Here is a 15,841-nt window from a genome sequence, read left to right on the forward strand (position 1 = left end):
ATGCGCACATGCCGGTAGTTAACGGCGGGTTAGAGATTGGTGCAAAACATGCACTGATGAATGCACTGTAGGGAATGACTTACAAACATTCAATGGACATGGGCTGCTTTATAACAAGTGGCACTGAAAGCGATCGCTATTGTAAAAAAAAGAAAAACACGCACGCGAGTTGTGCTCGCGCGCGCCGCACCACATCGAACATGTATTTTCAATTATCTCGTCCGTGTCTGGGCACGATAATTGAAACCACATGGCCTTTGATTCGCGTTACAGACACCAATAGGCCATGGGCAGAGCAATGCGCCCGCCTTTGGCCTATTGCATGCCCTCTTTTTTAGAAACGCACGCATGCAAAGTCCAATCACAGAAGCCAAAAGGAAAAGCACACGCTAGAGCAGGTGCGATTCCAGGCTCCGTTTTGGAACCCCACACAAAAGGGCTCTCGCTGCGCGAGTCCTAAAAAAGACCATATTTCAAACCAAATCATGCAGTAGCATCCTCTAGAATACTTCCAAAGAGAGGCTGATTCCTTCAGGTTTTCACTGCAGGTTGTGTGTGAAGGGAGTCTCCCAGAGCTCTACTCAGTTTTTCTACTTCCAGATCTTGGAAAGCTTCTTCTACTTCTCCTACATTGTCTACTTTAGCAAGGAAAGCCCTTTTCAAACCCTGCAAGACCTGCAAAAAGAAAAGGGTACATGTAGATTGTCCTGTAGTTCCCACTTATCTGTAGGTTCTGCGCATTTGTTGGACAACATAAACTTTGGGTGAGGTACCTAGACTGATTCCGAGCACCCACGCAGGATATGTTGGACTAGAGAACAAATTTAGTGCCAAACAAAGTCTCTCCTCGCATTGCGGGTAGCAGTTGCAGAACCTGCATGATTGATAACTGTTTGGACTGTACTCCAGCATCAATGAAGAGTTTGTTGTGAACAGTGTACCCAAGATAATGTTCCTGAAACTGCCTTTGTCCTTGATTTAAAGCTCAACTGTACTCTCTCTCCCCTAACTCCTTCAAGTTAGATTTTCCTGAGCCCACAAATATTTTAATGTTTTAAATTCGATATGTTTCTGTACCTATTTCATAAGGTTGAACATTTGATCATCTCCAATTTTTGCCTTCTGCGCTGTGGGAGAATGCACAAATGGCCTTCAGACCACATTTCTTTTATGGTACTGCTAATAAAGTATTCGAAGTCTGTCTGTTCTAGATGCAGAGCTACCTTCGATCCTTGAATTTTAGGTTGTTTATTTGTTTCATTATGCTGTGACTTAGTCCGTTAGTAGTTATGGCTAATTTTGTCTGATATCTCTTAGGATAAAGATGGAACAGCTCATGGCAATTACACAGGAAGAGACTGACAACCTGCACAGAAGAGATGTGGCTCGTAAGTCCAGCTGCATAAGGGAAATTATATATTGTGGGCTTTTTTTATTAATGAGGTTTTTATAATTCTATGCAAATTCCTTTTTCGTCTGTTCTTGCATGATTATATGAAGCAAACACAACTAAATAGGAGTTGCTGGGATAGAAGGGAAAATCAGCATGTTGAACTTAACTTGACCCCTGACCTGAACGTGAAAAGTAGGATTAGCACGCTTTTATGATCAATAATTGTCAGTGGTCCACACCTAGTAGGCATTGGCAGACTAATAAAATACCAGTTTGCACAAGCACACAGTTTAGTTGTAAATGCCTTGTAATGCTTAAGCTTTTATTATAGTAACATGCAGCTCATGGTCCTCGGTTTCATTAGTTGATAGATGAGAATCTCAAAGTCTTTTGTGTCAACCAGCCATTTACTGTCTCACTCTCGTCTAAAGGGCACATTCTGCTGAGTTGACAGCATTTCAACTCTTTATCACTTCTAATGTGCCCCTGTATTTTATTGATGGTGCCCCCACTTCTGATGTTGAGCATTTCCACAGCTCAGGAGAACATAGGTTGAATGAACTTGGCTACAGTGACCTTGGTAAAGTGATCACTTTAAGTTCTATTTGTTAGACCCTGAGGATTGGGAAGTAAAAAAACAAAACTGGTTGTGGTATTTCAGACTTGGATAGTCAGGGTGTTTAAATGACCTCAAGCCCCTGTTTGTGTGTTTTGATGGGTCTGTGCATTTAAGTCAATTACCTTAGCATTCGAATTGCATTAGGCCTTAAAGGGTGCTTGTTTAACACAAGCACTTGCTTTATGTGTGCAGGTTCTGTAGAATATTTCCCTGTATTTTTTTTGTGTATGTGCAAATGGCCACATGGTTTCTGCTCTGCGCTGTGCAGCATGAAGGGAAACCTTTAACTTTTGCGGGGCTTGTTAAAAAGAGATAACATTTACCTTGCTAAACGACCTTATTCGGCGTTCACTTTGCACACTGAAGACGTTAACAAGGAGCATATACTAATTTGTCCAACACTGCAGATGAAAGCATTGGGTTCAGCTAAATGTTGATTCTTGTCCAACACTGGGATCTGTCGAGAGGTACCAGGTCGGTAGTGAGGCTGTGAACCTTTGGGTATACAAGTTCAGTTCAGTTAATATGGAGGGAAAGAGAAGTGGGATGGTGGGGACATGCTGCCAAAAAAACGTTGTGGGACTAGTATGCAGGAGGTTTTAGAATGCCCAGTAAGAATGGCACTAGGAAAAACGGAGTTTTAGGCTAACTAATTAGGGAGGTTTGATAAACAGTGTTTAGGGTTATATATGTTCCTTTTATTCTAATGCTATTCTTTATCTCCGATTTACCAATTATTTTGAAGAAAATTCTAATACCTGATGTATGTTAGATCTGACAGAAAGATCCAATAATAATTAGTTTCACATTGACAATTAGTCCTATTGTGAATCCATGGCCAGCGCTGCGCAGCTCACGCTTTTCGGCCCCTCCTCGGGAAAAAAACAGGAAAGAACGCATATCGCTCACAGGGCGGCAAGGCCATAAGAAGTCCTGGAGGTCCTTAGGAATCAAGGGGGCAATGCTGGGCCCAGGGAGGCAGCCCTCCTGGCAGGTCCTTCTGGGCACCAGCACGCCCCTGCAGGTTTAGGAACAGGTACAGAACAAACATGGGGTCACAGCCCCTATTCTTATACTACTCCCCTCCTTGGTCTGTAGTGCACGGCATGGGGGAACCAGATGCAACTGGTTCCAGGGGGATTTGGAGCACTTTGTTTTGCAAGCTCCTCTTCCCCTTTGTCAGGTGGGGGCTCGTCATCAGACACACCACAGGGGGGCGGGCCAGCATTCACTAGGGCAGGCACCATCCTACTCAGAGTCAGGGGATTACCCCTCCCACTACTCCCAGCACAGATGTCCTATTCAGGTGTTGACTAGAGATATATATATATATATATGCAGCATTTTATACTGTTTATTAACTGCATGAAACAAACCTGAGTAGAAAGAAGCATTGAGAGTATTCTGCCTGGTTTGAACATCTATTGCAAGGTGCCCACTATCCCTTTAGTTGTCCACTCTGGTGCAGCTGGAGGTTTAACCTGTAATTAATTAACTTAATTGCCTTCTTCTAGAAATCATTCAGATGCGCTTTCTTCTAGATCCAATATTAGTCCAGGTTTTCCTCTGCTAATGAGATTTGACAGTAATCGCCTCCCTTTTCTTTATTAGATGCCATGCAGCAGATGTTGGCAGAGAGTTATAACAATAGGCTCATCCAAACGACTAACGAATCCCGTCGGCAAGAGATGGTCAACCAAGCCTACTCCAGGTAAGAAAGCTGACAGTTTGTGGTCGGTTACAGCCTTTTATGACAATTGTAATTCCAGCTATTTATATCGAGACATGGTCACAAGACTTCCCATTGTCAAGAACAGCTCAGTAACATTCAACTCAAAAGAAACATTCAAATAAATTAGAACAAACTGATTTTTTGAGGTTCTAAATGGGCTCTCATTTAAGATTGCAATGTTTTGATAAAGTACGAGGTACTTTTATCTTAAACAGTAGCAATATACTTTGTTCCCGTCAGAACATTCTGTGTCCAAAGAAGCACTTCATGCACAACTCAAGCAATTATACTACTGGAAAAACTGTGCTTGTCTAATACATTGCATATGAATAGAATAGCTGTCCATAATAATCTTGTCCTGGAGGGGAGGAGGGATATGGCTGTCAGGGCTGCAAGATGGCTGCGTAGTCTCCTGTGGAAGCCTGGTGTCTCCTGGAGCAGCTTGCAGTGAGGGCAAAAACACAATTCCATAGATGCTGTGGTCAGCAGAGTTTCAGTCCCATGCCGCAATGGATCTTCAATAGATCTTCCCTTTTGGACCTCTCTCACTCGTTCAGGTCTCCTTGGGACAGTGCATGTTCCTCAGAACACAACGTAGAGATGATGGTGATGATCCCATGAAGGCCTGCCCTACCCCCCACAGTGAGATGAGGGCTCAGCCAGTAAGCACAAGGTCCAGTTGTCACACTGAAGTGGATGTGTGGGCTTGTGTGCGCTTGTGCAAATGCGCATTGCTTAACCAGAGCCAAGGTGTTTGGAGATCTTATGCTGACGCCTCATGAAGGGAGGTGGGCGTGCGCCTCACTGAAGGAAACCTAGCACTGATTACAGCTCTTTTATGGGGCTGACCGGGCACTGGTGGTCCCAGAGGAGGCACCAAATTCTCTGAAGGAGAGTTTACATCTTGGTTTGGCCTCTGCAGCCAACCGAGAAGTGACAATTTGGCAAATGAAAAGACTTAGAGGGAAGAATTATTTCTTCCTGAGGTGCTATGCACAAGAAGCGTCAAAGGTATTTAGTGATGGCTCTTGCAGAGGAGGTGGCACACCCAAATAGTAAAAAGGCCCTGCTATACAGTATCAACAATTTACATGCTGATTTAGCTGCAAGAAAAACGAACATTGAGGCAGCAGTGTAGGCGATACAGCAGAAGCCTCTGTTACGTGATGTTATTTCCATTTGTATAGAGTGACTGTTACTGTCTAAGGCCTTCCTGCCACTAAAAACCTCTCACTTAACAGAAATAGGTCTAATCAACTTTATTGAACAGCCAAGTGTAAAGTTGTTTATTAAAGAGCAGTAAATTGGACGTTGGCACAGAGATAATGTGAAGTTGTTTCAGTTCTTAGCAGGCAGGTATGAGATGGAATTTGAGGCTGACGGATGATGGAGCACAGAACATGAGTAGGTTGGTGGAAAGTTGAGATAGATGAGAGCCGTGTTATGCAGAGCTTTGTGGGTAAAGCAAAGAGTTTTAAACAGAATCCTTTGTGCATGTGGAGCCAAATGAGGTTTTTGAGGTGTAGCGAGAGAGAGATGGGAGTGCGGGCTGGGAAATTGAGAACTAGGTGAAGTTGGTGCATCAAGTGATCTGGGATTCCCCGTTAAAGGGCATGCTCATAGTCCAGAAGTGAGGTGACGAGTCCATGGGTAGTTTTAGAATGGTAAAGGGAAGCCACAAGAAAAGTTCATGTAACATTTTCAGAGTGGCAAAACAAGTGACTGAGACATGATTGACCTGTAAAGTCGCACAAAGATCTTGATCTAAGAGGACTTCAAGGCAAACGGTGGGTGCGATACCGAAGTTTCAAAGTCCACTAGATAGAAAACTAGGTAGCAAGCTTGCAAAACATAAAGTACCTCCCTCTTATCTCTGTCTGTTTTAAGCAGTTGGATTTCATTCAGGCTGCAGTAGATGACATATGTGAATAGAATTTGGATTCAGTCTCCTAATAGTTGCTTGTAGGGGAGGTCATATAAACATTAAAGATGGCCTCTTCATGTCTGGGATGAGGGATAGGGCAACATAACACAACAGATAACCCCCAGTATCCCAGCTGCCAGATGTCTCCTATAGAGTTTGCAATGAGACCCCATGTTGTTCTAGTGTACAGAGGACAGCCACCTACCTGGTCCAGAAACATTTTATAAAGATTTTAAATAAGGATTATGTTACTTACCTTGTAAGCATCTGTTCTTGGCTTATTTAGAAGGATCTAACAGCGCGGAGAAAGCGAGATCCAATGGTAGGGGATGATGTGGAGTGATGCTTGCTGCCCCTATATCCGGCACTACAGTGGGACGAAATGGAGGGCCTTCTCCAACATTTCACAGAGGAGCACAGAACAAGGAGGTCAAGAGCTGGTTAATGAAGGAAAACGTATCATCAGCAACTCAATTAAGTGTGCTTCAGATGCAGCTGACACTGCTGCTAGGAGTATAAATACGAGTGTCCTTAAAGAAGGCATCCATGGTTAAGGGTGTCAAGTTTCAAACCTGAGGTACAACAAACTATATTGAACCTCCCATTTGACAAGGAACATCTCTTTGGCCCCCTGGTGTACACAGTCCTTGAAAAAATTAAAAAGGACACAGAGATAGCAAAAATTATTGGGAGCGCTACAAACAAACACCTATAGAGGTCCCTTTCATAGGCCCAATTTTAAACAAGGGGCAAGAACAGCTTCCCCAGACACCTCGGGTTCTCAGTATAAAACTGAAGAACAAACCACAACAACTAAGACCTTCTACAGAGGTTCTTGCAGAGGTAAAAATTTTAAAGGAAGAGGTAAAGGGAACAATACACGTTCCTCAAATACCAACAATGACTCCTTTATCTTTCCCTCACGACACCAAACACCAGTTGGAGTCGTCTTCAACAGTTTCTCCAAAACTGGAAGTTAATTGCAACAGACCAAGGAGTCTAGGATGTTAACCAAACATGGTTATTGTCTAGAACTCATAATAACTCCTCCAAATATTCCTCCTCGCAAACGCAAACTATCCATGCAACACCAAATCCTTCTGCAACAAAAAATTACAGCTCTGTTGCAGAAAGGAGCAATAGAACCAGTTTCACCACAATTTCACGGGACAGGAGTGTATTCACTATACTGCCTTATCCCCAAAAAGGATGGATCTCTCAGGCCCATTCTAGATCTCAGACCATTAAATCACTACATAATATCAGAACATTCCCATATAGTCACTCTTCAAGCAATCATTAGTACAAAAAGGAGACTTCATGGCAACCTTGGATCTAAAGGACGCCTATTTTCATATACCAATTCATCCTGCCCACAGAAAATACCTCAGATATCCATTTCAACGAAATCATTATCAGTTAAAAGTTCTTCCCTTTAGAATCACTACAGCACAAAGAGCATTCACAAAGTGCTTAGCAGTTAAAACATTCATGTCTTGTCTTATCAAGACAACTGGCTAATCAAAGCAAATACATTCAAACTTTACAAACAAAACACTCAAAAAACCCGAGATTTACTACATCTACTAGGGTTTACTGTCAAACTACAAAAATCTCATATACAACCAACTTCCACTCAAGCATTTCTAGGGGCCACGCTCAACACACATCTAGCGTTAGCATCCCCAAACACAGACAGAATACGGAATATACTAACGTTAATTCAACAATTTCAAACAGGAACTCACATTCCAAACAAAATATTTCTCAGACTTTTAAGCAGGATTTCATCTTGTCCCACATGCCCGACTCAACATGAGACCGCTACTGTCTCTCCCAGCAATAGACACATATCACTCTCTGCAATGGTGGAATCAACAAAATCTATCCAAAGAGCAGCTGTTTCAAGACCCAGTTTCACAAATGACTCTTAACAACAGATGCATCTCCAACAGGATGAAGGGAGCACATCTCCGCAACCTTATTATTCAGGGACTATGTGATTCCAGCCACAAGAATCTCCATATCAATCACCTAGAGCGGCAAGCTAGTGATCAAAGCCTTCCTAATTCACAGTCAACACAAAGTTGTCCTTATTCGAACAGACAATATGACAACAATGTATTTATTTATAAAAACAGGGGGGGACAAACTCTCTCCAATTATCTCACCTACCTCAGAAAATATGGAAGATAGCAATACACAACAACGTTCATATATTAGCAGAACATGTCCCAGAGAAAAACAATCGGATTGCGGACTTCCTGAGTAGATCACAACTGCAAGTCCACAAATGTGAAAAAAACACCCCAATGTTCTTCAACAATACTTTCACAAATGGGGATTTCCAGTGATAGACCTATTTGCAACAAAAGGAAATTCGAAATACCCACACTTCACAAGCAGATATCACCAATATCAGCCCAGAGGTAATGCTCTATGGATGAACTGGTCAGGGATATTTGCGTATTCTTTTCCACCTCACTTCTGACCACTACTTCCATTAGTGGTCAGAAAACTCAGGCAAACGTCACTCATCATGATAGCTACCACATGGGCTCAACAACTGTGGTTCTCCACACTCATGGCACTATCTCGAGTCCTATACATCACCGAATCAGCCAAACTGAGCGTAAAAAACAAAGAGAGATCTGAGCTATTAAAACCCAAACCAAGCCTTCCTACCACAGACACCCATATGGTATTTGTTTCCAAATACCCAGTACAAAGTTCAAAAATCAAACCATCAATTCGCAAACACTGGGAGCTCTTACAAGTGGAAGGAGATTTTAACAACATTTTTGAAAAGTTTCCTATATTTGCTTACCAACGTTCCAAGAACATACAGCAATTACTAAAAGCGCCCACAAAGACTGCTACCACCTACAAAGGAACATTGCCATGCCACAATTGTGGACATTGCAACAGCATTATTAAAGGAAACACTATACCTCACCCATCTCAAGGCACACCCATTAAACTGAGGGTTAATGATACATGTGATTCTACCAACGTCATATATTTACTGAAATGCCCTTGTGGCCTCCCATATGTTGGGAAAACAGAACGCAAAATCAAAACTAGATTGACTGAACATCGCAGAAACATCCGGACTGGTAACCTGAAATCAAGTGTATCTGCACATTACATTGCCAACTCGCAAAATGCCAGCCAAATTCGTTTTCAAATTCTAGAAGTTATTGAAAAAACCAGCAGCCGGGACAATAACAAACATCTTCTACAACGTGAACTACATTGGATGCATAGACTCAGTGCCTTACAGCCCAAAGGACTTAATGAAAGATTAGAATACAGCTGTTTCCTATAACCTCTCAGCTACTGTATGCTTCCTCTGTCTTTATTTCTCGTTCTACCTCATGTATATAACACGTGGTACTATTTATCAGCTACCTTACCCGCTACCATATTTTTCTTAACACCTGTTTTCACCCCCATGTTCTTTCTAAAGCCTCTTCGTTATACCTGAGCTATACCCTATACAACTTTTGCTTATTATCTTCACCTTGTACCTAGCAGAGTGTGTATTTCCTTGGGATCCTTTTTTCCACCCACGCCCGTGGGTACTGCACATAATTCACGACTCGGTTCCTTGAGGAATGGTATCGATTTTACTTTTTCTTTTTCACTTTTCACTTTCTTCCCCTTTTTCATCCTACCTTTCATCTAACTTTATTGAATTGTTTCTCCAGTCGAACTTGGTGCACCTTTACACTGAATTATGTTACAGTTTACATGTTTGTTACCCACATTACATTTGATGTATTTCTCCTTATTTCTCTTATTTAATTCTTATTCATTCCCGCTAATTTGGTGGCTTTTGTATTAGTGCTAATGTTTTTTTAGATTGATACATTACCTTCACACTTTTAGGAATACACCTTATCACACTGAGCGATGTATTTATTTTTGTCCTACAGTTTGTTTCTTGACTATTTAGGGCCATTGAATACTTAACACAACACTAATTTTCATTAGTTCACATTTTGAACTCCGCCATTTTTTATTAGCACACCATTTCCCTCACTTACTTCCGGGCACTTTCCTGAGTAGTCCTGTTGCTATTTCGATATATGCCGCTGCTCTGACTACAGCGGCGTCTTCCTGATACACGATAGACACCACCGGGATCTCGTGTCTAACATTCTTGCTGAACTCGTCGTAGTGCTGATAAGCGGGTTGCGTTACCGACACGCCTTTCATGTATTTGAAATCCTTTACGCACCCCTTTTATAATTCATGCTTTTCTTGGTGAAGGTTACTTCACTCCTTTTTAACACTTCTTATTACTAGATACTCACGGCTTGTCACAGAACTCATTGAGCACCTCGATACAGCGTGTCATATATTTTGAACAGCTGACATTTTCTTTAGGATTAAATACTGCACGGGCACACCCGCCACTTCACAGGACGTCACACTAAATCTTTATAACCTTTACACTAACCCATATGACTAGCGCTATCAGTTTGCACACGACCTGGAACCACGCCTATATATTCGTTGACCCTGTGCCTATCCTAATAGCACCTTTATTATTATTATTATGCCCATTTAGAGATGTTAGACATCTATTCACCATCACCACTACTAACTGGCCTCTTGATCAGCGACCACATGTTTTTTTACACTTACTTTTGTCTACAGATTCCCCCTGATGAAGTGCTATGCACGAAATGCATAGGGAATGTTGCCTACTTTGAAATTACGTCACATCAGCTGAATTATGAATAATTGATATATACTTCATCAAAATGAAAGTATGGATTTCGAATCATTAGAAAGAAGATGATGATGACTTATGGAATCCTGTGACAAATAAAATTGAAGAATATCTTCCAGAATTAAACTACCTACTTTTCTTTTGAAAATACTATGCGCTGTTTGTTCTCCTGGAGTGCACCAGGTTATACCTTACACGGTGTAAGGTTTTTCTGTTGTACTATCTCTTGTCCCACACAAGACGCTTCACCTCAACCTGGACTTTCTCACACAGAACCATGGAACACTAAGACATCCCAATTCCCCCAAACAAATTAATCTTGCAATTTTGCTCCTGGAGTCTTAGAGTTTGAATACTTAAATTTGCCTCAAGACTGTCTGAACATTCCTAAAGAAGCTCGTAAACCAACTGCACAGCAATGTTATGCAGCAAAATGGAAACATTTTGTTATATTCTGTCATACACAAAACGTTAATCCTCTTCAAGCAAAGGTACAAACTCTTTTTCAGACAACTGTAAACCCCACAAGTTAACCACTACCTACGGAGAGGGACTGCTTTACAGTCCATGCGCCATCCCTCCTCCCCAAATTTTTGTGTAGGTTGCAGTTTATATACTTTATCTCATACCAACGCATGGCCATCTCAATGCTTACATACACAGGATTCTTCACATTCTCACCTACCTGCGGCAAAGCAATCTGAAGATGACGATGATGATGACCAAATCCGAAATATCAATACACTCCATCCCCCTCCCTTAGAGATTGCCTGAGGTGTACCCTGTTAAAGGAAAGTTGTGTTATTTACCAGGCTTGGTTCCTTATTTTGAGGGGTCATGTTTACACTGTCTGTGTGTCCGAAAAAGGGAACTTTTGGTTTCTTTAACTTTCTTAGGGTATGTTGTGTTTCTCCCAATCTCTAAGGGAGGGGGATGGAGTGTATTGATATTTCGGATTTGGATTTATCTTATTATTGTACAACATGGGGTAGGTGTTGTTTGAGTGTTTTGTTTCATCTGAGAGTTACGTTTCATTCTGTGTCTCTGAATACTCTTTTGTCTTTGTGGTTGTTGTTGCAGTCTTTTGTATTGTAATCTTCGTTTCCTTTTTTTTTTACCTTACTTCTTGCCACAGTTAAGTTTGCGCAGTACTGCCAGAGATGAGTAATGTACTCACAGTTCTTTTCTTGCTTTAATTTCCTTTGAGTTTTACTTCATTCATCTGGTTTCAAGTTTCCTCTGACAATGTTACTGGCAGCAGATAGGTGGACTGTAGTGGGTTCTTTTCGCGAGGTGTAGCTCAGGCTGTGTTAGATGGTTTCTTCTCTGGTCTGGTCAACAGAAAACGTCGCCAAAATGTTGTAGATGATGCGAACAGATGACAGGATACTTCTTGTTGGTTACAATTAGGTTTAATGCAGGACACAGCTGAGCACAAGCCTCGCCAGCTGACCAGACTACCAACTGACACTAGTGGAATTCTCCAGGTAGAAGTCAGAACATACATTGGCATTGTGGTAGAGAGAGAACAAGAAAACACAAAGAAAGGACTAAGACAAAAGACAACCATATTACATGAAGAATCAATGTACAACAACCACGTGCAGTATTCCCATGTGGAGGAGTCATTCATTGTGTCTTGAAGAAAACTTCTTGGAACACAAACCACTTGTAATCATCTGAGCCCAACACTAGATGGCGGACTTATGCAAAGCTTGTCAATCTATGGCAGCACAAGCCAAGAACAGATGCTTACAAGGTAAGTAACATAATCTTTATGTTCGAGGCATATGGGCTGCAGATGGTACATTTATGAATAGATCGCCATCTGGTGTTGGGCTCGGATGATTGCACTTTGTTTTTCTTCTGGAGAAGTCTTTGTCGTCATAGGTGACTCCTCCTCTCGGTGTTAGTGCGCATGGGCATCGGCTCCATCCTTAGATTGTTTTTTTCCGCCATCGGGTTCGGATGAGGATCGAAGCGCTCCGGACCGACTTCAACAAAGAAGGTTATAACCGGCGCGTATTCCTTTCCAAATCGACGGTACCGTTATCGAACGCGACTTCACTCCATACCGACGCGATTCGAAGGACGACGACTACGAGAAACTCGACGTAGTCCAGCCCGGGGTCCATGGAAAGGACTCCATTCAAAAAATGTCCAACGTGTGGTGCTAAGTTCCCACACAAGGACCTACACGAAGTGTGCAACCTCTGCTTGTCCCCTGAACACGAATCCAGGGACTGTGAGGCCTGTGCAGCGTTCTCGTCAAAGTCGACGATTAGAAACCGTCGAGCCCGAAGACACGAGGTATCGAGAATGCAGTCACAAGCAATCCCGGAGCTGTTCGAGGACCAGCACCCAGAAGAGGAGGAAGAAGAGGCCGACGAGGCGGGGTCAGAAGCGGACGAGTCCGACGTCGAGGAAATCGACGTCCAACAAACCGTGAGTGACGACGTCCCTTTACCGAAAAACAGACCCCGCACGGTGTCGACCCCGCCCTCGAGCCCGGTCAGACAACCGAAAAAAGTTTCCAACGCCCCGCCTTCGAGCCCGGCAACGAAACAGAAACCGAAACACTCGGTCCCCCATCATAGTGGTTCCGGTTCCGATAAACCGACCACATCGACACCGAAGCACCAGGTCAAGGAAAGCTCGAAGTCGAAGCAGTCCATGTCGACACCGAAGCACGCTTCGGCGCCGAAAACACCCTCGACACCGGGGACATCTTCGATACCGAAGAAGTCGGATCCGAACAAAACTTCGGCACCGAAAATACAAATGGACATTTCAAAGAAAAAACACCTTTCGGAACCGAAAACTGCGGTACCGACACAAGAACACGGAACGGATCCTAAACAAAAGACTTTGTTTATTGACCCAAAGACTGGCAAGGTAGTCACAGAACTACCTAAAAAGAGGAAACATGAACATTTGGACGACAAGGCTCATCCAAAGAAGAGAACAATGGGGACGAATACAACTCCTCCCCCTTCTCCCAAACCTCACACACCATCTTCGCCTATTCCTCACAATAGGCCAGATATTCCTCCCACACGTCCATCTACACCTACAACAGATGGAGAGAGTGACACAGGGGAGGGGGGACACCCTGGGGATGATGAGGACACAATCCCAGAGGAGGCAGACCCATGGGAGGAGTATAATGTGGGATCAGGTAATGATACTGACCTTGAGTCATATCCCTCAAAACCTTCACCTCCTGATGACAATACTGGGTTTGCACAACTCATTACTAGAGCAGCAACATTTCATAAGGTAGACCTACATACAGAACCTCTAGTACAGGACTTCTTATTAGAGACACTACCTACTGCACAAAAAACATCAGGAACACTACCAATGCTAAAAGGCCTTCTCAGTCATACATCAGAGATATTCAAAGACCCAGTGAGGGCTAGGGTATTGAACCCAAGAATTGATAAAAAATATAGGGCAGCTCCAAAAGACCCAATATACATTAAGGGACAAATTCCTCTAGACTCACTAGTGGTCACAAACGCTCGCAAGAGAGCAAACTCTTTATCTACAGGAGAAGCGCCACCTCCTGACAAAGAGTCTAAACTAATAGATGCCTCTGGCAAGAGAGTAGCATCTCAAGCGGCAAACAGTTGGCGCATAGCTAATACGCAAGCACTACTTGCAAGGTATGACAGAGCGCATTATGATGAGTTAGAAACACTCATCAAACATCTCCCTAAAGAACATCAAAAGAGAGCTGATCAACTTATACAAGAAGGGAAGTTAATTACTAACACTTCAATAAAGTGCGCCCTAGACGCGGCAGAAACTGCGGCAAGGTCGACAAATACAAGCATCATGTTAAGGAGACATGAATGGCTCAGAGTGTCAGGATTCAAACAAGAGGTACAAACCTCGTTACTTAATCAACCTTTTGATGGGAAAACACTTTTTGGCACAGGGACAGATGAGGCCCTAGAAAAAATGAAAAAGGATACAGAAACGGCTAAATCAATGGGAGCATTGCAGCAGCCGACACAAAGAGGTTCCTTTCGTAGATCCACCTATAGAGGAGGATCCAAAAGTACAGGTACAAACCAACAGCAAACCTCTTTTACACCTACATCACCCAGAGGTAATTCTAGAGGTGGATACAGGGGTAACAACAACAAGGGTAGAGGTCGCGGAAACAACAACAACCGCAACTCTCCAACCCCAAAACAGTGACTTCATAGAGCTTCCCCCAGACCATATAACACCGGTAGGGGGACGCCTATCACAGTTCCTACCTGTCTGGGAAAACATCACATCAGACAAGTGGGTAAGACAAATTATCCAACATGGTTATTGCCTAGAACTCACAGCTACCCCACCAAACATCCCCCCCAAACAACGTCCAATGAAACAAGATCACCTGACACTGTTAAAACAGGAAGTAATATCACTGCTAGAAAAGCATGCCATAGAGAAGGTTCCACAGCACCAACAGGGAACAGGAGTATACTCCCTATACTTCCTAATCCCCAAAAAGGACGGGTCTCTAAGGCCAATACTGGACCTAAGACCTCTCAACGCATACATAAATTCGGAACATTTCCACATGGTCACGCTCCAACAAGTACTTCCTTTACTGAAGAAAGGGGACTTTCTTTCTACACTGGATCTAAAAGACGCTTACTTTCATATCCCTATTCACAAAGCCCACAGGAAATACCTCAGGTTTGTGGTAGAAGGACAACATTATCAGTTCAAAGTCCTCCCATTTGGTGTCACGACGGCACCAAGGGTGTTCACAAAATGCCTGGCAGTGGTAGCAGCTCACCTAAGAAGACAACAAATTCATGTCTTCCCATACTTGGACGACTGGCTAATAAAAGCCAGGTCGCAAGAGGAGTGTCTGCAACACACACAAAAGACAATTCAGCTACTACACCAGCTAGGGTTCACGGTGAACTACACAAAGTCACACCTACAACCAAACAAAGTTCAACAATATCTGGGGGCTACCATAGACACAGAAAAAGCCAAAGTGTACCCCAACCCAATCAGAGTCCAAGCAATGCTTACAATCATTCAGAGATTTCAGCCACAACACTCACTAACAGCAAGAGTGTTCATGCAGCTATTAGGCATGATGTCATCCTGCATACTGCTAATACCATATGCAAAACTACAAATGCGTCCGCTACAAGAATGCTTAGCGACACAGTGGAATCAGGCTCAAGGACAGATTACGGATCTGGTGTTGGTAGACGACCGCACACACCGCTCTCTGAAGTGGTGGAACAGAACAAACATTACCAAGGGGCGGTCGTTCCTAGAGCCAATTCCACAGGTGACAATAACAGCAGACGCATCGCTCACCGGATGGGGAGCACATATGGACAAATACACAGTACAAGGAAGGTGGAGTGTGCAGGAAAGAACACTGCACATCAACTATCTAGAAC

At 43.1% G+C, this 15,841-nt stretch overlaps 1 protein-coding gene across 3 annotated transcripts in view; it reads left to right on the forward strand.

The window, feature by feature from the left end:
- LRSAM1 (leucine rich repeat and sterile alpha motif containing 1) overlaps nucleotides 1–15,841 on the forward strand; it is a 362,528-nt gene that overhangs the window by 245,580 nt on the left and 101,107 nt on the right. For all 3 annotated transcript variants that reach the window (XM_078642118.1, XM_078642119.1, XM_078642120.1), the window contains 2 exons: nucleotides 1,318–1,388; nucleotides 3,624–3,723. In XM_078642118.1, coding sequence (XP_078498244.1) covers nucleotides 1,318–1,388; nucleotides 3,624–3,723 — 171 coding nt within the window. The remainder of the gene's footprint in view (nucleotides 1–1,317; nucleotides 1,389–3,623; nucleotides 3,724–15,841) is intronic.

Source organism: Lissotriton helveticus, chromosome 5_1 (genome assembly GCF_964261635.1).
Source record: "Lissotriton helveticus chromosome 5_1, aLisHel1.1, whole genome shotgun sequence".
Taxonomy (NCBI): domain Eukaryota; kingdom Metazoa; phylum Chordata; class Amphibia; order Caudata; family Salamandridae; genus Lissotriton; species Lissotriton helveticus.